Source organism: Mus caroli, unplaced genomic scaffold, assembly GCF_978045245.1.
Source record: "Mus caroli unplaced genomic scaffold, Mus_caroli_1 scaffold_12, whole genome shotgun sequence".
NCBI lineage: Eukaryota > Metazoa > Chordata > Mammalia > Rodentia > Muridae > Mus > Mus caroli.
Window position 1 is genome coordinate 52,582,248 of NW_028227267.1, and position 25,357 is coordinate 52,607,604.

Genomic DNA, 25,357 nt, shown 5'->3' on the forward strand with positions numbered 1-25,357 from the left:
CCAAGATTGCTGTCTTTATTAACCTGGAGTGTGGTGTAGAGCCAGGTACCTGTATTTCTTCGCGCTCCTTTTTATCTGGGAATGTTCTTGCAGCTGCTGTGTACTTCTCAAAGACTTTGCGATCCTTCTGTAGTTTCCTTGTCTCCTCCTTTCTATACTCTTCTATTCGAGCCAGCTCTCTTGCTTTTTGTTGCTCAAAGTCAGCAATTTCTTTCCTACGATAAACATGCCACATTGTCATGGGACAGTCTCAGTATAATGACCTATGTTCACCCAAGTGTGATGGTATACACCTTCTCCGAGGGTAGATACAGGATCCCTGGAATACTGAAATATTCAACCCCAGCCTGAGCATCACAGTGAGACCCTTCATCACAAAACTAAACAAATCCCCAGTGCTAAAAAATAAGTAAATACAGTAAGTAAATCCATCTACAATCCACTGGCCTCAAAGGTCAGCCAGTTCACGTGCCCTAACACTCATTCATCAAGCATGTACTAGGTGCCCACTGTGAATCTAGGAAGCGGGATGCCACAGCCTACTACACTGCAATGGGAAACCATACAGTAACAGGGCCAGCACAGAGCTAGCTCTGCAGGTGAAAGGCTTACTGCGTGAATCTGATGCCGAGTTGGATCCCAGGGTGGAAAGAGGACAGAGTCCTGAAAAATGTCCTCTGACCACACTAGTACCATGTCAGGGATCAACCTCACAACATATACATGATACACAAATGGGAAAAAATAAATAAATGTATGACACATTAGAAGCATTAGGGGGAAAACAAGAAGCACACACAATAACAAATGTAAAAATAATTTTTAAAAAATGTAATAAATGTGGAAGGCTGGAGTGCACTAACACAGTGGCGCTTACAGAGCGGATTAAAGAAGACATTTAAGGCAGCCCAAGACTCAGAACCGGACTGCTGGGCTGGAACTGTGGCCCTCTCCCTTAAGAACGCAGACCTGGGCAGCTTTCCTGTCAGTACCTGTTTCCTCATTTCTAACACAGGAAACAATCCGTAAATCCTTTTACTTTATGATTTCAATGTTCTTGAAAAGTATACTTCTAATGAAGTTACAGAATTTGAAAAGTTACCTTGAGTGAAGAAGACATTTTAATTAAGTTCCTACTCTCTACCCACTATTTGTTTTTAAATTGCATTCTAATTTGCTTTACTTGTGTGTTCATGTCATGTGGGCGCACATGTAGACAGCACCTAACTGGTCTGTCTCCCCACCATGTGGATCCTGGAGACTGGCCTCAGCTCGGCAGGCTTAGCAGAAATGCCTTTACTAACTAAGCTAGCTTGTTGGCCCACAAACCTACTTGTAAAATAAGCATACAGTTACAAGATATAATTGTAAAAATAAAGATTTTTTTCATTAGAAAGTAACAAGATAATATTCTGCATCTAATTTTTAAACCCACCTCAGGTAACATATACAGTAACAGTTTCTGTTAGGTGAGTTAATGCTGGTCTTTAATTCTATTCTCTGGGGTCAGGCATATTTTAGAATTCACACTTCTGTAGACTTTTAGAAAAGAACAGAAATTATATCAGGACAGATGGTGGAGTAGGAAACTGGAGAAACCATCCAGCCACCTAAACAAACAAAACCAAGAGGCGGCAGCAGCCTCAGAGCTCTGGGGTGGAGAATGGTGAGCATCTAAGCATCTCTACAGGCGCTCCTAGTAACCCCTTTAGTCCCTAGGCCTCCTGGGGACAGTTGTGGGGACTATGCCATCCATCCTGAGGTACCTGAGGTGCAGGGCTGAGAGAACCATGAGGCCCTGTGCTCTGATCTGCCCCTCACATCACTGAGGGCAGGAAGAGCCAGAATGATGCTTCCACATCCTTCCCAGACAGGCTTGTTGGAAGATTTTAGAGACAACACAGCTCGTGAGGGTCAAAAAGGTTAACTGAAGCACCTGGCACTCGCCTGCTTCTCCACAAAGAACTAAAGCAACATGTATACAGCTGCTCTCTGAGGTGAGCAACCAACACTACAACAGCAGAAGAAAATGGAGCCCTGGGCCAAGCAGGTGAGATGGCTCCGTTCGTGGCATACTGACAACTGAAATTGAACCCACATAGTAAAAAGAAAAAAACAACTCCTGAATGTTGTCATTTGACCCCCACATGCATGCCCATGTAACTAACACACACACACACACATATTATTTTTTGAGACAGGGTTTCTCTGGAACTCACTCTGTAGACCAGGCTGACCTTGAACTCTGAGATCCATCTGTCTCTGCCTTCCAAGTGCTGGGATTAAAGGCTTATACCACCACACTGAGCAGTACATGTAAATTTAAATATTCATATAAAATCAGAAACCTTGTAAAATGTAGACATGTAGGGAATGGTATAATAACAAAGCCAAAATACCCTCATGTGTTACCAGGTGCCACAGACAAGGACTTGGCTCTGTCCCAGCAAACTTTAGCACACAGATGCTCCCAGCACTCTCTGTTGGCAAGTTTCAGTTCTCACAGGTTTATAATCCACAAGATACATAACCTGAAACCTGTACTGTAGTCTTGCTTTGGGAAAGGATTTCATATCTCCCAGGGAGCTAGGACCTGAAATTAAACTGCTCTATGGGTCAGAAATCCATGCCTATTCTCATATCAGAAATCCACAGACACTGTTCTGCATCGGCACATAAAATAGCCTCAGGGAACAAACCTGGCCCAAAAGAGTGGCTGCCTCGACCCACAGAATGCCCATACTATAGGAGATTGGTGTTTAGACAGAAAAGACACGCAAGGCATCATCATCCTAACCCCAACACACTGATAGACAACGAGACATTTGCCCACTACAACCTTGGGAATGGCCAGTGGCATATAGATTCATGCCAGAATGAAGACTGAAGGCATCACCCTTACTGCCATCCCTCACCTGGCACCATCAGTCCTGTCTAACTGAACAGGCAAAGCACTCTGTGGCAGCAATGCCCTGAGGGTGCTGGGGTGTGACCAGCACTCAGCCTTCATCCCACTCCAGGGCACACAGCCCACATGCATCTAAAAGGAAACTACAAGTACTAGCATTTACCTTCTGCTCACTGCAGTAGTCACTGCAGCTCCAGGAGTCAGGCAGACAGAGCCCACTACAGAAAAGCACAGCTAGTCAAAGTGCAGAGCTGTGGACACATCTACAAAGCACTCTAGAACCCAATGCTGGGGACATGGTGGAAGAGGGAGCGAGCAGAAAGACTGAGCACCAGACATCAGGGAGTCTGCTGTGAGACTGTGTCTCCTGACAATGTGAAGCTAGCCCATAGTCCCACCAACATGACTACCGAAAACATGAGGGGGAGCCCAAGAGTGGGAAAACCAGTCTTCCCCATGAAAAAGCACGCCAGTTAGTTATCCAATACCAAAGTCAGCCCTGAAAACGTACACACAAGTAACACACATATAGACAGACTGAGCAGGTTGTATTTAGGAATATACATGTATATACATACATGAATGCAATAACAATGAAAAAGAGGGCCATGAATTTAAAGAAAGCAGAGGGGTGTGTGGAAGTGTTTGGACGGAGGAGAGGGAGGGAAGGGAGAAATGTTGTAATTGGGTTATAATCTCAAAAAAAGAGTAAACAATGAGTAAGAAGAATGCCACCTACCCCTTGGTTAAAAGATACCTTTGTCTCCTCCCTCTAGGGCTAACCCATACACCAATTAAACCCAACAGGCATACAGAGAACACTATCCACTGTAAAAGGTGCATCCTTCTCAACTACGAATAGGCCATCCTACCATAGTGGACCATCTGTAGACATGAAACAATCCTCAGCAATGTAAAGGAAATGAAACCATGCAAAGTCCCTTGTCCAGCCAGAACAGAGCAAGTTCCAGAACTTAGTACAACTAAACCCAGCAAGCATACGGGGAAGGCACAACTCTGTGGGGTTTTTGGTTGGTTGGTTGGTTTAGGGGTTTTGTTTCTGCATGCTTGTTTGGAGCATAGGGCTTGATATAGGGTCTCATTCTGTCATTCTGTTACCCATGGTAGCCTCACATTTGTGGCATCCGCCTGCCTCAGCTTCCTCCTGCTGGGATTACAAATCTGAGCTATCACTTTTTTGATTTATTTATTCAAATTTTAATCTATTTTAAACTTTGTGTATTTGTGGTGATTTAAGAGTATAAAGCATCCTTTTTCTTAGAATGCTACAAAGGCACATTTCATTTGTATGCAAATAGTCCCATTCTAAAGCATCCAGTTTCCTTGCAAAGTGCTTGAGTGGTCACATACATAAACAGTAATAACAAAATATATTTACACTCTTAAAATGTTAAATCTGACTGAAATATATATATACATATGTGTGTGTGTATATATATATATTTTTTTTTTTACTATAGAAAAATTAGTGGGTTTTTTTTTCAGCATAACAGTGTGATGATGCTATGACTTCCAAATTTGTTTAATGATTGGCTTTTATTTCTGAAAAATTTTGTGTAATGAGTATAAAATGCTGAGTGAATTTTTAATGCTAAAACCCCATTTTAAACATCACTTTCTATGCATACATGGGAAACGACTAATGTGGCCAATTGTACCTCAAAAGTAACTGGTGTTTTATTTTAATGTTGTGTTTACACAGTGCAATGTTATTTTTTTTTTCTAGTGTCCTTTTACAAGGCAATTAACTGGCATTTAAAGTAACCTAAAGCAACATACTGTTGCTCTTTTTATAAAAATTTTCGCCGGGAATGGTGACACATGCCTTTAATTCCAGCACTCGAGAGGCAGGGGCAGGCAGATTTCTGAGTTTGAGGCCAGCCTGGTCTACAGAGTGAGTTCCAGTATAGCCAGGGCTACACAGAGAAACCCTGTCTCAAAAAAAACCAAAAAAAAAAAAAAAAATTTTTTTTTCTTCCAAAAGATCTTGGAAAAAATGATGATGAATTGGAAGATAATATGAAGTATCTCTGGACAATTCTAATTGTTCTTGAAATACAATGAAAACATGCCAGTGTTTCATACAAGGCTGTTTTAAGCTCAGTTCTTCATGCATCAGCATGCTTTCATGCTTGTCACTAGACTCAGATTTGGACAATGTTAAGAGGTGACCTCACTGCGGTGACATGGTTAACTCAAGTGCTATTCCTGAGGTACAATGGCCCTAACATGCTAGGCACAGGATCATCCAATATTGTTGAATTTAGGAAAAACAATGAAGTGAAGGCTAGGGGGAAAAAATTAAAAACAAACAGAAAACTCAAAAAAGTCCAGTAAAGTGAAGGTCATAATTTGCTAAAGAGGATACTGTAAGAGCAATAAAAAGGTCCACACAGATCTCTGAATTCATGTAGACTATTTGATTAAATTATTTGTGAGAGTTTTGAGGTACAGCTTTAGTGTTATAATAACTTTATAAAATATAAACTGTTTTATCAAAAATATTTATACATTGCAACAATAAATTGCTTTTGCCCTCCATAACTGCCAACACAAAATGCATAAAATGTGCTTAGTGTAAATGCTAGAGTTTGAGGTGTCTGCTTGGCCACTGTACAAAGTGGTGAAATTAAAAAGTATGCTCATAGCCCAGAGCGTTACAACGCACGTGAGCATGCACATGTGCAAGTGCATACTGTAGTCATCACTGTGATAGACAAGCAGAAGATGGCTAGACTGATGGAAGCCTACAATGTGTGTTAGTCACGTTTTGGGAGATCTGACTAAATATCCTTGAGTGTTTAAGACTCTGAGAGTGCATAGAGTTAACACAATGTCTTGGTTCCAGCTGATCACAAGTCTTCGCTCTTAATATTAAATAAATGCTGATGTTCTGAGCCACCACACCCAGCTTTTCTGGTTTGTTTTATTTATTTATTTTGTAGTACTAGAGACTGAACTCTCAGCCTCTCATTTGTGTGTTCAACCACTCACCGGTCTTGATTATATGGGGAGACTCAAAAATGAGAGAGAGAGAAAGAGAGAGAGAGAGGTAGGTGCTGCCTAGACAGAGAATCAGATATGCAGAAGAAAATACTACATGGAGATAAAAACAAGAGGGAAAGTGGCCATGAGACCACAGAGGCAGAGACCTCAGTGATACTCACGCCAACCAAGGCTCACCAAGGACTGCCTCAGCCACCAGAAGGTGGGTGGGTAACAAAGCCCAGCTAGAGGTCGGGACTTTAGCCTTCCAGCTTCTAGAAGCACAAATATTGGTACCCAAGACACAGTGCTTTGTTACAAAAACCTGGGAAATGACCTTGCTAGCCAGTTGACACTGGGTTCAGAACTACAAACTGATTTTTGAATTTCAACTTATCTTACCACTAAATGTTTCTCTATATTGTATGTGGCTAAACTAGGTCATTTCATTTAATTAAATTTTTTGAGACAGGTCCTCATGTTATCCAGTCTGGTCTTGAATGCACTATACAGTTGAGGGTAACCTTGAACTTCTGATGCTCCTGCCATCAGCTCCCAAATCCTGGGGTTGGAGGAGCTTGATGCCACACCTCAGGTTCGGAGTGCTGGGGACCGAAATACAGGACTCCTCATGCATGCAAGGTGAGCATGCTAGAAACTAAGCTATGTCGCCTCAACGAAAAATTTATTGATATGACAGAAATGTGTCCTCTTTTTCATTTATATCTCTTACAAGTGATCAAAACTTTGCCAAAACTTTGAACATAGTCTTAAAGAAACAATTAAATCATATTTTCTCTTCTCGTAGATGAAAACTTACCTCAGTTTTTCCAAGGCACTTTCTCGTTCAATACGAAGTTTAGCTAAAGATGTGTTCTCAGCTTTAAATTTTTCTATTTCTGATTCCAATTCAGTAACTTTCTCTCTTAAAACCTGAGATCGAACACTGTCACCTATAAAACAGACCATAAATTCTGAACTTTTTACAACCAAACACTAGCCATCTATGAATGCAACAGCCAAGAAGGTTTGCCATGGAACCAGTGCCATTATGAACCTGGCTTTCTAAAGCAAACAGTTTAACGTTAAGAAAGAATCAATGTTGGACAGCTGCTTGCTTGCAAACCTAGCACTCAAGAAGCAGAGGCAGAAGGAGTACTCTTAAGTTCAAAGGCAGCTTGGTCTACAGAGTGAGTTCCAGACCAACAAAGGACTGATGTTATAGGTAAAAAGAAACAGTTTAATTCAAATCCTTTAAAAAGACTAGCAAGTATAGAATATGAATTAATTCACACGCGATCTGAAAGGCTAATCAATACCCAAACCAGACATAAACAAAAGAAACACCTGCTGGCCATGGACACACACTTGTGATCCTAGTGCTCAGGAACTAAGGGAAAGGATCTCAAGTTCAAAGGCAGCCTGGGGCACACAGCAAGTCCAGGCCAGCCTACTGAACTGCTCAATATCCTATAACTTACAAACACACACACACACAGGGAAGGTGCAGGGGTTGCATAATTCCTTTTTTATTATTAAATTTGCTATTTAAAAAGTAAATATCAAAACTTTTGAAAACATTTTTTGTTGTTTAAAATTATATGTACATTATGTCTGCATGTAGATACGTACGTGTGAGTGTGGTGCCCAGAGAGGCCAGAGGCATTAGACCAACTAGAGCTAGAGTTACAAACAGTTGTGAGCCATCTCGTCCTTGGGTCCTTCGTAAGAACAACAGTGCTTTTAACTGTGAGCCTCTCTAGTCCCAAAACAGTGAATACTTTACCCTTGAGTTCAGCAATTCTAATCTGGCTATCACTTAGTCCTGCCTGCCTGAAAAATACATCTGGTCTTTACAACAAGATAAAAGTATGTTGTAGATAGAACATTGTAATACATGCCAATATCACTATAAAAGTACACAGGAAAAATGTCTACAAAGAAAACCCCCAAAATAGTATGGAATTTACCTTTGGAAAATTTAATCATAGATGTTTTTGGTTTGTTACATTTTCAAGCATTCAAACTTCCTGCATATTTGAGTTTATGTGTTAGAGCAATCTTAAAATATTACCTTAAGCAAAGAGCTGGAAAAGATGATGCAGCTAGTAAGAGCACTTGCTACCCTTCCAGGGGCTGTGAACTGATTCCCAGCACTCATACAGATGGTTAACAACCACTGGAGTGTCAGCTCTAGGGATCTGAGGCCTCTTCTGGCCTCCTCAGACACCACATATATATGTCAGATATACATATGCGCATGCACGCACACACACACCTTTACTCCAGAGCAGGCTGACTCAGACCTGTTCTGCTACTATGACTGAGACCACCTAGGGTGGAGTCTTCTGACCTGGTTAGGTCTACTGTTCTGCCACCTGTGTTCTTCTCTAAGACACTGCTACCCGCTGAGAGGCTGAACCTGTCTTCCTGAGATATTCCTGAGATAGCCGACAACCTATCCATTGGCAACCTAGTGCTAACAGCTCTGGCAGATCAAGGGCTGACAGGCTGGCAACAAACCATCAAGAGTGGCATGGCAGGGAATAGGCCTTCCCCCTTTATAAGCTCAGACTCTTAGTAAACATTGGGCCTTGATCGGAATCTGTCTTGGTCTCCTAATTTCTCTTGTTTCCTCCCATATAGCTCCAGCCTCCCTCTCAGGAACCCAGTTCCTGTAGCTATGGGCAGCTACAATGCATAAATATAATGAATGATAATGTTTATACCATCATGAAAGGTCAAGTCTAGGGAAGGGAAAAAATTGTATAACAGACATACACACATACACACACACACACTCACTCCACACTTTATCAACAATTTGTAATTTCTCAGTTTCAGTTCCTAGCAGTCAAGTACAAGCCAAATATATTTAATAGAAAATTCCAGGGATTATTTTCAAATTGTATTCCATTCTAAGTAGCAGCACAGTGAAATAGCACAGTGTCCCACTGAAGCACCGTCCTTCTGTCCAGCATATATCCACACAACCCAAAAAGTTACTCATTAGTCACTTAAGACCCATATTAGGTTATCAGATACACTGTTGCAAAACTGAAATGTTCATATTTAACCCTCAATGCCCCAAAGGAGAAGAGTGGTGTGCTGGCAATCTGATTGTGCCAAAGATAAAGTGCTTGACAATTACATGCACATTAAAAACAACAGTGTAGTGGCACACCCTGCAACATTTTCTCATGCCTTGACTTACCTGGTGGTTGATCTTGACTCAGGTTTAACTTGGATTCATTTTCCAAGTGTGAATCTAATTTTGGCTTTGGTTTCAAAGAAGGGAAGAATTTTACCATCAAGTCGGATGGAGGAGGAGGGCTTATGTGTCTGTCACACTTGAAGTCTTCTCCCTTCTTGACTGGTGCAATCTTCCTTTTTATTGTTTTGTCCAGAACACATCCTTCACTCTTACTGTGGCACTGTGCCTGGGGTGTACCATATATGGCTTCCTCTCTGTGGATAACACCATGTTCATATGGATTCTCCTCAAGGTCTGTCCAAGATCTTTCATCATCGAAGTCAATTTTACTCCCAACTTGTGAGGAGGGCAGTCTCAGTGGTTCCAATACTTTATTGTTCAGGCTTTCAACTATGACAGACTCGTCACTGCTACACTCTTTATCAGACAGATCCAGGTCTGCATCTCTCCATTTATCTTCCTGAGCCCTGGTGTCCCTAAAAGGTCCTTTGGCATCACAGACTTGTGGACTATCCTCCCTGTTGCTGAAGACCCTGTCCCCAACCTCGGTGGACGGTTTGATGGTAATGTCATGCTGCTCCTCAGACTCAGTGCTACTGGCGCTGTTGGCAGCGCCATCATCCCTTGCATCCCATTGGCTCTGGTTCTCAGCAGTGCTGGTTTGAAAGGCTTTCATACTACGTTTACAGGACAGTTCCCTCAAACCATCAGGTGACCCTGAACCCCAAGACAAGAGCATGGCCTCGCATTCACTCTCGTTCTCATGTGCGACACCGTAACGGGGAATCTCACTGCAGTTACTCTGACCCCTAGGATCTGCCTGCTGTGCCTCACGCTGCTGTACAGCTTTGACAGGAGTAGAAGACAGCCTGTGGCCTTCATAGATCTGCTGATCCCTTTCTAAGATTTTCAGTACAAATGAGGAATTACTAGAAAATGATATTTCATCAGCAGCCCGTTCCAAAAATAAAAATTCATCTAATTCCAAGTTTTCCTTTTCTTTTTCTCGTTCCCAAATCTCTAATTTTTTCTGAAGAGAAAAATCAAGGGAAGATTCTGTCTCTCTGTCTGTCTCACGTATCGGGCTCCTAGAGACCACACAGCCAACTGGTCCTGTGGACAGAGGAAGTCTCTCTCTCCCCTGTGTCTTACTCCACATCTTGCAGCCAGCATCCCAGGGCTTTTTGCATGCAGGCACATTTTCTTTATCATTAGCATGTACATTTCGTTCTACTTTGACCTGGTGTCTAAACTGTCCATCACGTTTCTTCCCCGTCTGGGCTTTCAGTCCTGGTGGGGAGAGACTTTCTCTCATATTGGTCTTGGTCACTTTGGGTTTCTGCCTGAGTGAGGCAAAGCCAGCCTTGGATCTAGCTTTACTGTCCTTTTTAACAGTGGGAGTTTCTGCACACAGGTCTTTATTTATGAGAGCAGTTTTCCTCTGCAAATGATGTCTGTCTACTTTAGACCCAGGCTGGTCCTCTGATGGGCTCTGTGTGCTTGCTGGCTTACTTTCTTTTCCCTTTTGAAATTTAGATTTAGCATTAGTAAACCTAGCTAAACCTTCTCCTCGTTTTAAAAATGGTTGCTTGGGTTTCGTTTTCACTAGCAATGGTCCTTCTGCTTCCTAAAGTAAAAAGACAAAATCCAATTAATTTGCATATACAAGTCATCTCAGTCATTTCTGAAGCCAGTCTCCCTGAAGACTGATAGCTATGGCAACAGCGCTCCGCTTACCTGCAGCTGCTTCTGTCTAAGCTCTCGCTCTTCCAGTTGAATCTGCTCTTCTAAGTAGTCCTCAAATGTCTGCTGCTTCTCTCTAACGGCAGCTTTGATGGGCCTAATCATAAAAACCAAGTCACAAACACTCAACTTACAATGTAAGTATTTATACTCGTGTAACAGTCAATACCTCGGCCTGCACTATAAGCTAACATTCTCCAGGACCAGGGGCCAGCTTAGAGGTTAACAGCAGAGACAGGCTTCACATGTGCTAGACCTTGGTTCAATCCCCAAAACAAAAGAAAAAAAAGAACAAGGTATGATGATAACTATGTTAACAATCCTAGCACTCAAGACATTAAAGCAGGCAGAGGCCAGTCAGAGCTACACAGTGAGGCTGTCTCAAACAAAATAGGGCAGGTAAAGGTACCTGCTGTGCAAGCCTTGAGACCCAAGTTCAAGACCCAGAACCTACAGTGAAGGAGAGAACTGATACCCACAACTTTTCCTATATCCTGCACACAGAGCAGAAAGAAAATAAATTTAAACAAAATAAGCAAAAAGACCTCTATTTACCTTCCCCTTTGAAACCTAATGAAATCTACAATCCTTCTCTAGCCCCCCAAAATACAAAAATATGTAAGTCTACACAGGACTTGGGGATACTAAAGAACCCTTCTGAGCTCTACCCACTGGCTGCAGACACACTCACTGAATGGAGTAACCAGTCATTGTTTAATCTTAATATTAAGTGCACATTTTTACAGTAAGAAAGGTTGTCAAGTAAAGCCGTAATCAGAAGCTATCTGCCCTATAATGTTAGAAATTCAAAGATATAAAAAATTAAACTATTTAAAGATACTTTTGTTTTTGAAGACAGGGTTTCTCTGTGTAGCCCTGGCCATCTGGAACTTGCTGTATAGACCAGGCCAGCCTAGAACTCATTAGAGATCCACCTGCCTCTGCCTCCACTGCCCAGCTGAAATAACATTTCTTAATTTCCCTAACTTTAACTAATGATGCAAATATAATTTGTAGCTGACACCAAGTGGGAAATTTCAACATCTGGCTTTCCTTTTTTCCACAACTGTATTTAACTATAAGGCAACATTTCTTTAAATAGGAGGAGCACATCAAGGCCACCCTGTTTATTTCAGGCTGTCTTCAGATTCTGCTGTGTAGCCTCAGTGCTAGGATTACAGGCCTGAACCACAATGCCCAGCAGAAGGTGTCCAGTACAATGTCATGGCTACTAGAACTGTCCTTACTTCCAACACGGTCTCTTGCTTAATGGAATGCAATGGTTACATCATCAGGCTGGTGCTCTGAGGCACATTGAAGAGAGACAAGCAAGCATAGATTTCTCCAACACAGAGCTCAATAAGGAAAATACCACATGGTTCATTTCTCAGTACTCTGAGTAAGAGCTGTACCTTTCGTCAATATTAACCACTCCTGAAGAATCGCCACGGCTTTGTAAGCTCACATCCTTCCCTTCCTGACTCCTCCCCATCTTCCTTCCCCAACGTGGCAAAGCACCTTCCCCTAGAAGAAAATTAGGGACAACTTAGTTCAAAAACTGCAGAATAAAGTTTTAAGACATAAGATGATCACAAGCTACTAAAATATGTAATTAAATGTAGTACAGAGGGCCTATGTCTATGTAGTACATAGCCTAGTATAGATCACTTGCCTAGTGAACCCAAACCTTAAATTTGATGATCCCCGGCACCACAAAAACAAAAAGGAAGGATTTGAAAAATACAGCCAAGTAGGCTGGCATGCATCTGTAATCCTAGCACCTGGGAGGCAGAGACAGGAAGACAGCCATAAATTCAAAGCCAGCCAAGGCTATATAGTAAGATCCATTCTCAAAAAACAAACAGGAAAGAAAGAAAGAAAGAAAGAAAGAAAGAAAGAAAGAAAGAAAGAAGAAAGAAAAAGAAAGAAAGAAAGAAAGAAAGAAAGAAAGAAAGAAAGAAAGAAAGAGGAGGGAGGGAAGGAGGGAGGGAGGGAGGGAGAGAGAGAGAGAGAGAGAGAGAGAGAGAGAGAGAGGAAAGAAAAAAAAAGAAAAGAAGATTTACACCAAAAAATTTAGAAAACTTAAGAACTTTTAATAAAATAAAGAAAAACTATAAAACTACAATTAAGATAATTAAGATACATGATATTGCTCCAGAAGTTATCTCTTAAAAGTGTTGAAGTCTGCTCCCCCAGAATAGCTGCAGCCATTTTGTTCCATCCATGCCCACCAGTCATTTCAAATTGTTACTGATGCAGAAAAATAGCTTTGACTCGGAAGAGAGTCAAGCTGACCACATACCCTGCTATGTTCTGAGGTTTGTTAATCTTTAGAATTCCACAACTGTAAGCTTGTAAGCTCTATTTAGGACCAATCAGAATAGAGGTCAGTTAGAACTGTTCTGTGGAGCTAGCCAAAATAGCATGAGTCAGAGCTGACCACTAGGCAGAGCTGCCTGCACCTGCACATGAGCTCAGTGTGGGTTTTCCTTTACAAAATGGCCCTAAGAAATATTCCGAGCCCAGAGTCAGCTCCTGAGTCTGGTCTGTGGCTCTGATCAAACAGTCTTGGTGTGTATGTTCAATAAACCAACCCTGTTTAACTGAGATAACTGTCTGAGTGGTTTCTGCAGCAATTCCAAGCCTTCAACATGAAGTATATTGCTGGTTGTGGGTGGTGCACACTGATCCCAACACTCAGGAGGCAGAGGCAGGCAGACTTCTGAGTTCAAAGCCAGCCTAGTCTACAGGACCAGGACAGCCAGGGCTACAGAGAGAAACCTTGTCCCAAAAAAACAACAACAATGGAAGTAGGGATGTTTATAAAGTTACAACAAGCAAATGCAATGCAGAAATTTGATTGGATCACCATTTTTAAAAAGCCGCTTTAGGGGGCTAGAAAGATGGCTCTTCGGTTAAAAGTACTTCCTGCTCTTGCAGAAAACCTGGGTTTGGTTCCAGTATCCACATAGCATCTCATAGCCTCCTGTAAGCTGGTGATCTAGTTCTGAGAGATCCAATTCCTCCTTCTGGCTTCCTTGGGCCCTGGGTCGGGGGAGGGGGGGGGGGGGTTGGGTGTGGGTGTGTCATATATATATATACATATTTGTGTGTGTGTGTATACATGTATGTGTGTGTGTGTATATATATGTGTGTGTGTGTGTGTATATATGTGTGTGTGTGTGCGTGTGTGTATATACATGTGTGTGTGTGTATATATATGTGTGTGTGTGTGTATATATGTGTGCGTGTGTGCGTGTGTGTATATACATGTGTGTGTATGTATATATATGTGTGTGTGTGTGTATACATGTGTGTGTGTGTATATATGTGTGTGTGTGTATATATATGTGTGTGTGTGTGTGTGTGTATACACACACAAGTAAATACTTATATACATAAAATACAAATAAGTATTTTTTTTAAACAGTAAAAGATCATTTTGGGGTAAATAGAAGAAATCCCCAAAATAGGCTTGGATATTAACCTCCTTATAAATATTAAAAGTATAGCTATACATATATTCTAATTTGTACTTCAGATATAATAAAATTCAAATAGAACATATGATGCCTGAATACTACCTACAATAAAATGTTCAAGCCGGGCGTGGTGGCGCACGCCTTTAATCCCAGCACTTGGGAGGCAGAGGCAGGCGGATTTCTGAGTTCGAGGCCAGCCTGGTCTACAGAGTGAGTTCCAGGACAGCCAGGGCTACAGAGAAACCCTGTCTCCAAAAACCAAAAAAAAAAAAAAAGTTCAACAAATGATACACACACATATATATAGCCACCGATTTATATACATATATGCATATTCCTATGTGTATCAACAATGTAAATATGTAACACATTAACCCTATAATCACTGACGTGATCTTTTAATTATTCTGGTTATTTTAGGTTTTCCAAAATAAAAAGAACCTACACTGTGTAAAAAGAAGGAAAGGAGGCAGGCATGGTAGCACAATACCTTTAATCCCAACACCTGAGAAGCAGAGGCAATGAGTTCTAGGCCAGCCTGGTCTACAGAGTGAGGTCCAGGCATCCAGAGCCTACAGAAAAACCCTGTCTCAAAAAGCAAAAAACAAACAAATAAAGAAGAAGGAAAGGAGCCGGGCGTGGTGGCGCACGCCTTTAATCCCAGCACTCGGGAGGCAGAGGCAGGCGGATTTCTGAGTTCGAGGCCAGCCTGGTCTACAAAGTGAGTGCCAGGACAGCCAGGGCTACACAGAGAAACCCTGTCTCGAAAAACCAAAAAAAAAAAAAGAAAAGAAAAAAAAAAAAAAAGAAGAAGGAAAGGGCATTTGACTTTTCCATATCAATGACTTCTTCTAGGTTGGGAAGAAAGAATTAGGCAAAGGGAACCTAATTCTAAATGCTAAATATAGACTCTTTTTATTATGCTGTGTTTTTCTGTAACAGAAATTTTAAAAACTCATGAAAACATTCAATTTAAATTTTAGAAATGTTGAAAATAACTTAAACTCTATAAAAAATATTAAATAGATATCTGATGGTTATTCTAATAATGATGATTACAGAACATACCATAAGAATTTTCCAAGTTAAATAGAAAAAGAACACAATATCATATGATATTCATAATTACAAAACTGTAAAGAAAAGGAAGCAGGATAGGAAGCAAGGCTGTTTTGTTCTGAAGACTGGCTGGACTGAGGAGATGGCTCAATGTTTACAGCTCTCACCATGCTAGCATGGCTCCTGGAATCGAGAGTTCCAGAGTCCTGTTAAGTGCTGGGTGGAAATGGTGACAAGCCGAATAATCCTTGCCTCCGAAGGCAGACTGCTGATCCGCAGAGCAGGTCTGGCCATCCTGGAAAATCTGACTGTGACTGAGACCACTCAAGCATAATAGCATGATTCCTACACTGGGCTTCCACGTACACATACACACACACATGCACGTACATTAAAATGGAAAAGAAAAAAGATGAGCTAGTGGAATATAACACTGTAGTAGAGCACTGATCTAGCATGTGTAATGTTCTAAATTCTATCCTCAGCCTGCCTGTCTGCCCTGTCTCTGTCTCTGTCTGTCTCTGTTTCTCTGTCTCTTTGTCTCTCTCTGTGTGTGTGTGTGTGTGTGTGTGTGTGTGTGTGTGTGTGTGACCACACACTAATACAGAAGAGAGAGGGTAGGGAAAATACATCAGAAAAAGCCAAGTGAGCTCTGGAGTTTACCATCAAACAGTCAATTCTCTGGCACGACTATGTCTCATTGCTGGGAACACAAATGTTTTTCACATGTCACAGTTGACCTGCAGCTGGTCAGCTTTCAGCTTTCACCTGCCAAAGCTATTACAAAGATTTGTTTGTCAGCCCCAAATTCTCTGAAACACTTGATGCAGAACTCCACCCCGTTGCTATCTGTCAAGTCTGAGGTAGGAATGAGGATCAAGACCTAGCTTCAGGTCAGTGCTGTGCAGCATGGGGACCTTATAACTAAAGCAGCAGAGGACGGGTACAATTCCAAAGGACAGCCCTTGTCTTAGGACTACTTGATAACTCAGTTATGTGACTCACCTGAAGGGTGGGCAGGACTTTCCTCCTTTAAATCATTTCTTTTCACATGTGCTTCTTGATATTGTGACTCGTAAAACAAATCAGAAGCATTTTTTGAAGTTAATACAGAATCTTGAGTAGCTCTACAGAAATTACTTTGTTCATCGGGTAAAACGTTGAAAGCACAGGAGTTTTCTTGGGTTGGATTTGAGTAGCTGTGTGGTGGCAGAGTTAAGTCTCCGGGAGATCGATGCTTCTGGCTCTGATCATCAGGCAGTAATGTACCTTATAAATGAAAAAAAAAAAAAAATCCAACAAAGCTCAGGCCATCCTACAATGCTTTGACCTTTACGTAGTAGTGATCCTTCATCCCACAAAGTAGTTTTCAAAATAATAGAAGAGGCCAGGCGTGGTGGTGCACACTTTCAATCCCAGCACTCGGGAGGCAGAGTCAGGCAGATTTCTGAGTTCGAGGCCAGTTTGGTCTACAAAGTGAGTTCTAGGACAGCCAGGGCTACACAGAGAAACCCTGTCTCAAAAAAACAAAAAAAAAAGAAGTATTTTTCTCCATATTAATATGTCATTTAACCAAAGTACAAAAGCCTTAAAATCCAAAGTAAACACATGTCACATACTTTAAGGCTAGAGAATATTTATCCTAGATTTTCTATACAGACTGAAGATGGCACAGTTGCAGTACACTGGCTCAGAAGGCGCCATTCTTGGGTCATCTGTGAAAACTCCTTGGAAGCTGCCAACTCTGTCATCCAGGGACAGGCAGGCAGGCACAGGTACAAAGCAATGCAGTTAGCAGCTAGACAAATGATCTGCCTGAGCTGCCATTAGGACTAGTGTCCAGTGACTAATCATTTCTCCTTCAGATCAATTCTAAAACTTCCATGTTGTTAGATAAAGGGATTATTACTGACTTTCTAGTTTCTAAATATATGTTGCTTTTGTCTATTTTGTTTACGTCAGCTGGGCTGTATGTATCCCCCTGAACATCACTTCTCAGAACACGGAAGGCATACTTGGTGCCCTGTCTGCCATACCAGTCCATGAAATCCTGCTGCCAGCCTTGTTCACCTGATTGTCTCATGGTGAAGCATTTAATAAAACAGTCCCCGCTGCTGGGATTGGCAGAGTGTTTGCCTAAGAGAGTCTGTGTCCAATACCCAGCACTCCATAAAACCAGACATGGTGGTCCATACCTAGAATCTCAGCACACAAGATGAGGCAAAAGGATCTGAAATTCAGAGTCATCTTTAGCTATTCATTGAGCTGAAGACCAACCAGGGAAATATGAGACTGTCTTAAAACACACACACATACACACGTGCACACAGAATAATCACTGCTACCTATTACATGCCCATTTCATCCCCAGCCCACTTCTAACATGAAAAAGCCAGGCAATGCCCCAGGCTGTCAGCTTCAGCTCTTCATCTTTTGCAGTATTACCTCCCCACACACCCCAGCACCTAAAGATTTTTGAATGGCAGACGTTCCAGCTGAATCTAAAGAGTTCTTTGATAAAAGGTCCAAGAGTAGCCAAAATATGATCAATTCACCCCTAAAGATATTCAAGACCCTCTGAGAAAACCTACCAAGTTAAAATTATTTTTACAAACTGGTAAAGGAAAGGCAACTTAGAAACCTGCTGGGACCTCACTCAGTTCAAGGAAGACAGCTGTACTGTTAGCAGTCACTGTGTTCACGCCGCTGTGCAGTCACGGCTGGAAATGCTATGACCTTCTACTTAAACGTGCTGCAGCCAAGCCTTCATAGAGCCCAAAGATGCTACACAGGACACTGGGAGAAGAGTCACCAACTGTCTTACCCAGTGCTGGATCCCACATGCTACACTACTGAACTGCCAGGCAAAATGTGCCCACTGGTGCAATAGAGGAATGACTGTGGAGCCCTGGCTGTCCTGGAACTCACTCTGTAGACCAGGCTGGCCTTGAACTTACAGATATCTGCCTGCCTCTGCCTCCCAAAGGCTGGAATTAAAGGCTTGAGCCATTACGTCCAGCGACACACAATTTTTTGTATTGTGTGAGATCTGTCAATGTTCTGAAAACCTACAGAACTCATCAAACCACTATTTTCTGGATGACCAATGCATTAAATCATATATATATATATATATATATATATATATATATATATATATATATATATATAAAACAATTTATTCAAAATGTCTAGATACTCAACTTATTATGAAAAGTTCATTGATATGGTTTTAGACTCCATAATGGGGACAGCCACTTAAGAAAAGACCACTTGTTTAGCACACAGAGGGGAATATCCACAATTATCTGAAAAGATATTAAAGAACTCCTTTTCCCTAATAATGTAGATATATAAAAGGTAGAAATTCTTTTCAGATACTTTACTAAAACAATATCAGTCCAGAGACTGGATACAGCAATACATGAATCAGCTGACTTCTTTCAATCCAAACAAGACGGTCTTTTGAGTAGATGCCCAAAAGTGGTACAGCTACATCTTGTGGTAGATCAGCTTTCAACTTTTTGGGGAACCTCCATACTGTTTTCCAGAATACAGGCCCACAAACACTCAGACTAAAAGCCTGCTCCCCAGTGGGTAACTATACTGGGACGTGGCAGACCATTGAGTAGGTGGAGCCAAGTAGGAAGGAATTAGTATATTGAGGGTGTCCCCTCGAAAAAGACACTACATCGCAGCCATCAGGAGTGAGTAGCTCCTCCATCACCTACTCCCACCATAGAACATGAAGCTGCCACAGAGCCACAGCAACAGGACCTAGCAACACGGGCTAAGACCTGAGAACACGAGGCAAATCAGCAGTGCGCTGTTCTTTCTGCATTGTTAATCTTGGGCATCCCATCACAGCAGTGAAGGGCTGACTAACACTGCAACCCACTCATAAACACATCCTTTACAACAAAAACTCCTTGAGATCATCAATAATTTAAGAGTGCAGTTGGTGGGGTGGGAAAGGAGGGAAGACAGACAGACAGACAGACAGACAGAGACAGACAGTGACCATAGTACAGTGAGTATATATGTATGAAATACCACAATGAAACCCACTATCTTTAATGAAAAGTGAAGAGAAAATAAATTAGACCGTGTCATGAAAAGAAAAGAAAAGAAAAGAAAAGAGAAGAGAAGAGAAGAGAAGAGAAGAGAAGAGAAGAAAAGAAAAGAAAAGAAAAGAAAAGAAAAGAAAAGAAAAGAAAAGAAGAGAGGGAGGGAGGGAGATAGATGCTCGGCAGGCACAGGGCTCTAGGTCCACTATACAGCACCAAAAACGGAAGTCAGATTAAGAAAATTTAAAATTCGTTGTGTTCAAGCTAAGTGTCCCAAATTCAGTGTGGCTAGTTCTTACAGAAGTAACTTCAATTTCCCCCCACCTCCCTATCATATCTGTACTTTACAATAAAAAGTCATAAACTTGTATTCAAATCATCTTTAGTATTTATGGATTCCTTAAAGTAATTATAAACTGTTCAATTATTTTAAGATAAGCTAAGTGTGGTGGTACACCTGGGAGATAGAGGTACACAGAGCTTTGAGTTTGAGGCCAGCCTGGTCTACATAAAGAGTTCCAGGGCAGGCAGGGCTACGTAATGAGACCCTGTCCTGTCTATAGTGCGTATGTGCGCACACGCGTGGATGTGTGTGTGTGTGTGTGTGTCTGTCTGTCTGTCTATGTACAGCTATAGATGTCTATGTGTGTATGTATGTGTATATATATATATGTATATATATATATATATATATATATATATATATATATATAAAATTTTATATAGAAATAAAGACAACAGGATTTCTATATTTCTCCCAAAAGCATCCACATTTCTTATTCCCCCAACCCTCCTCTTCTACCCAGCCACACTTAGCACACTCATTTAAAATAGCCATCCAATGTCTTCTCTGTATTCTCAGTGAACAGCACAGTAACTGAATAGCACAGGCCTTTCCTGAACCTCTGAAGTGTGTCCCTTACAGGAAATTGCCAAAAAAGCCAACATACTACTCCAGATCACTGCTTGTAATTTATGAAACATGATTCATTGAAAATGTTGCCAGATAAACAGTTTCACAGTTGGGCTGGAGACAGCCCAACTGGTACAGTATTTGCCTAGCATGCACAAAGCTAGCCTAGGTTCAATCTCCCGTACTGAGTAAACTGAGCATGGTGGTGCACACCTGTAACCTCGGCATTTTGGAGGCACAGACAAATGGAAAATACCCCTACTACTCTCACCAGGCACAATAACATGTGGGATTTGCTTGTCCTGAATCAGGACTGAGAATGTGTTTGTTACTATGGACTGTGGTCAGAAAAGCTTCCAAGCCACTACTCCAGATCAAATATCAACGCTCTTTTCTCAGGTAAGCTCCTGAGGCTTTCTGTTAACAGACACAGCAGACAAAAGAACACTACCTCCTACTACCCTGGGAAACACAGCTCTTCAGTCAGGCAAAATGGTTTCCAGTTTTATCACTGTAGCCCTGAACAGTTTCCATGCATCAGCCGGAGCTGGATACCAGTAACTACACTTAGCTTCTATTCTACTTTCACCCCAAACCAATGACTGCTAGCAGGGCCTGTGGTTCAGCCCTCAGAGCATGTACATACGAGAATGGCTTGAAGTACATACAGTGGGTACACTCCAGAACGCTAGAGCACCTCCAGTCCACTCGTGACTACATCATCGTTTCACACTTATCTATCTGGCCCTGAAGAAGCTGGAGTTTCCCACCTGTGACAGGAATGTAGAACTGTTCTGCCAAGCACTTAAGAAGCAGCACATGAAACTCTGTCTCATCCTAACTGATGGCCACATGAGAGGACCGCCTACCTGGAAATGCGTGCTGCGCAGACACGAATGTGAGCAGCTTCTCTTGCTCCTCCATGAGCCTCTGCAGCTGTTCCAGCTGCTGCCTCTTCAGCTGCTCCTGCTTCTTCTGCTGGATTTCTTTCAGCTTTTAAACGGAAAATCAGAGTCATGTTAGGCTTCCTGACATCCCGTACTATTGATCATTTCTTCATCCTCCCTCCCAGATTGTCCCTGACAAATAATTTCAGAGAAAGACTTCCCAAGATGTATCTCTTCACAACAAGAACAAATTTGCCTTATAAATGTTTCTACCAGCTTGCCAGTTAAACACCCATTTGGGGTGTTTATCCATTGTGGTAAACATTTGCCACAGGAACACTAAAATCTAATTTCTTCTAAAGGATATCATATCAGTATCTCAAATAAGAAAGGGGGGGGGGCAACCCCCTTGAGTTTTGTAAGAGGATGGGTGTACCAGGACATCAACTATTTTCTGATATTTGATCACCCATTTCTAACTTCATTCTTACCAAACGATGTGGCAATTGAAAAACATGAATTTATCTTAATTGCTTCATTTTGTGATTATATATGTACATGTATACCAAACACATTTTAACATTTCACATTAGACAAAAAAATTGGACTTTGGAGGATTCTGAGTACAGAGGAAACAAGATGGCTGGTCATACAATGCCTGTAACAATACAAATCAGTTTCTATAAGGCCAGACCCTACCTGTTCCAGCTTTTTAAAAAGTGGGTTTTTATTAGCCACTTCTTTGAATTCACTCTCAAGATGAGGCGTAAGGTCATTGTTGTTATCCTCCTGGCATCCCGGGGCATCCTGACGGGATGCTATTGGCTCCTTTCTAACTGAAGGAAAGACCGGATGAGCTTCAGGGTTTTCTGACCATGGTTTATAAGGTCCTCCAGCCTCCAACTTCTGTTCTTCATGAAATGAGTCCTCTTCACTACTAATACTGAAGCTATTTGAAAAATGGGTGGCTTTAGCAGGGAAGCTCGTAGAAACATTTGTAGCTGCTTGCTTATCATCTGCTTCCAAAATAGGAAATCCTCGATTTAGTATGACCCCAGCCCGAGAAGGACTGGTCATCCACTGGGTTAGAAAGTTCTGCCCACTGTTTAATTCTGAAGAGGTTGGCATCAGGAACATTTTAATCTAATGACCTGATTTAAACACTGGAAAATCCAGAACACCTATTGACTTCCAACACCTGTAAAAAAAGAAAGCCGACAATAAGTGTTCATTAAAATACATGCTTTACCCAAAAGTGGCCCAAGCCGCAACCTAACACAAAAACTAATATTAAATATACAAAGGACTATCAGGGAATGACGAGTTAGCTCAGTGGGTAAAGGTGCTGGCCACCAGGCCAGATGACGTCAGTTCAATCCCCAGATCCCACGTGGTAGAAAAGAACAACTACAAGTTATCCTCTGAACTTGGCATTCATGCACAGCATACATGCAAACGTGTCACACGCACACGCACACGCACACGCACACACACACACACACGAGTTTAAAAAGACTTTAGTGAAAAAAAGCAATTAGGCAGTAAACTGCTTGGTTGGCTTGAGTTTTGCCTTCAAAAACCTTAAGTGAGTAGATCAGAAACACTACTGATACAATCATTCAGTCACTAAGATATAGAAGTGCTAGATCACTTAGGAAGACATAATCAATGCCAGGTACTATACACTTGTTTCTTTGCCCTGTTGGGGATGCACAAAAAAGTCATCACCCTAACACCCCCTACCCAGCTCTGCCTGCAGCTATAACATTGCTCCTGACCTGTACAACGCCTCAGCCACTGAAGTCCTGGTCTGTCTTCCAGAAGGCCCTGGCATCAACAGTTAGCACTAAACTCAGGATTAGTGGTATTTTGCTATCGTGATCATTCACACTCTGCCCAACTGTGGAGACCCTGGAAGAACCTATGTGTCCTCCACTGCCCAGCCCCACGGAAACTCAAGGAAGGTGGTAAACTTACTTGCTAAGATTGTTAAAAATAAGCCAGACGTTTGCATTTAAAATAAATTCCATACTCCAAAGTATTATTTGTGTTCACTCAATGTTCAACAATACAAATTACATTGGCTCAAGTTATAGGAGCGTCCCGTATGAATCATCAGACTTTAGTGTTGTACTGTGTAAGTAAGGAAATACAGAGGGAAAGTGGGCTCCTTTAGTATGCTTGATTTTCCTCTACTGACATTTCTAATTTCATGTTCCTCTGTTTGAGACTCTGAGTACATATGGCTGTTAACGAGCATCATAGGGTTTCTGCTGCCGTGATAAACACCATGACCAAAAGCAACTTGAGGAGGAAAGGATTTATTTCACCTTACAACTTTTAAGTCCATCACTTAGAGAAGCCAGGGCAGGAAGGAACCCAAAGGCAGGAACTGATGCAGAGGCCATGAAGGAGTGTTGCTTACTGGCCTGCTCCTCATGGCTTGCTCAGGCTGCTTTCTTATAGCACCCAGGACTACCAGTACAAGGGTAGCATCTCCCAGTGAACTGAACCCTCCCCCATCAGTCACTAAACAAGAAAATTCACCACAGGTCCTGCTCCCAAAGTGCTCCCCAACTGCACAATCAACCTGACTCTGAGACATCAGAGATGAAGCATCATTTTCTGGATTAAACTCTTCAGAAAGACCTCCATGGTCCCGGCTGCCACAGAAGCCATGTTGAGATCCATCTCCAGTGCTGTTGTGGAATGTCTGTGGGATGACCCTGCTGCAGCTGGAAGCCATGTGGAAGTCTGTGATCCACGCTGCCATGAGCTGCTATTGGCAAGGAAGTGCCTTCTGCAGCAGCATTGATGGTGACTGCAGGATAAGGTATGAGTGGTGCTCATACCTGAGAGAGAGAGGCATTCAAGGCCTCTGTGACAGGAAGCTACTAACGAGAGTCCTTCCTTAAAAACTGTGATAGGATGATAGTGTAGCTCGACACAGTCTATGGCTCCTGATCGGGGTGCGGGGAAGGACTCAGTGGCCGGCCACCAGAAGTTCGACCATGATCCTGTGAGTACACTGGGCTTGGTATACTTTCCTTTTTGGTGGGAATGAGGTGGCACAAGGGTGGGGAAGTGGGCCTGGGAACAATGGGAAGCAAAGGTGACCGGGGTGCATTGTATGAAATCCCCACATGATTAACTAAAATATTATGTTTGGGAGGGGGAGTAATAAAGTGAAGTTTGGGGGAGCACTCAAGCTTTGAATCTCATAGCCTCTGTGACCCACTGCTCTCCTTTACATCTTCCTCCCACTTCCTGAGATCTCTAGGCTCCTCTCCTGTAGTTCTTAAACTGTTCTGGCTGAGATACTGTGAGAACAGAGTTGCCATTCACTGAAATGAGAAAACTGTGGACAATACACGTTTGGGGAGTAAGGATTAACTACAGGGCCTCACCTCACGTGTTAAATAAACACTCTTCCCAAAGAACTGCATCCAGAGGATCTAGATCCACAGGGAAGGATCTCACAATGCCTTTAAATGCGACTGCAGACTTCATTTTTATCAAATCTATGCTCACTAACTGTTCTCAGGAAATCCAAGGAATATACAAAGGAAGGAGGAGATACAGGACACTGGTAGGAGATAGCAGATGTGGCTTTGTAGATGCTTAGGAGGTGGAGAGAGCCAGGTATTAGAGTATAAGGCAAATGAGAGAGTAAGAGAGTAGAATGGAAGAAGTGAATGGCAGCCTGGGAGCCTAGGGCTTCTTATGGACATAGGTTTAATCACACACACACCACACACACCACACACACACCACACACACCACACACACCACACACACACACCACACACACACATACACACACACACACACACACATACACACACACACAGAAAAACACAAAGGTAAATAAACATGTATCTAGCTTTCCAAGTGGCATATAAGAATATACAAAAGACATAAACAGAAAAATAGATAAAAAAGAAATCAGATACACCAAAATATGTTCACTCTCATGCCACTGAAAAACCAGAAAGTGCGAGAATAACAATATACCTTTTTTTTTTTTGTCCCCATCCACTGGGTTGGCAAGGCCTAAAGACTGCTAATATTTAATATG

At 41.9% G+C, this 25,357-nt stretch overlaps 1 protein-coding gene across 2 annotated transcripts in view; it reads right to left on the reverse strand.

The window, feature by feature from the left end:
• Positions 1 to 25,357, reverse strand: part of Cpap (centrosome assembly and centriole elongation protein) — a 44,468-nt gene that overhangs the window by 12,217 nt on the left and 6,894 nt on the right. For both annotated transcript variants that reach the window (XM_029468694.2, XM_021181857.2), the window contains exons 2-9: positions 21,979 to 22,477; positions 21,262 to 21,385; positions 16,418 to 16,681; positions 12,284 to 12,395; positions 10,866 to 10,968; positions 9,129 to 10,755; positions 6,735 to 6,867; positions 50 to 215 (exon numbers count right to left, since the gene is read on the reverse strand). In XM_029468694.2, the coding sequence (XP_029324554.1) occupies positions 50 to 215; positions 6,735 to 6,867; positions 9,129 to 10,755; positions 10,866 to 10,968; positions 12,284 to 12,395; positions 16,418 to 16,681; positions 21,262 to 21,385; positions 21,979 to 22,416 (2,967 nt within the window). In that variant the 5' untranslated portion in view covers positions 22,417 to 22,477. The remainder of the gene's footprint in view (positions 1 to 49; positions 216 to 6,734; positions 6,868 to 9,128; positions 10,756 to 10,865; positions 10,969 to 12,283; positions 12,396 to 16,417; positions 16,682 to 21,261; positions 21,386 to 21,978; positions 22,478 to 25,357) is intronic.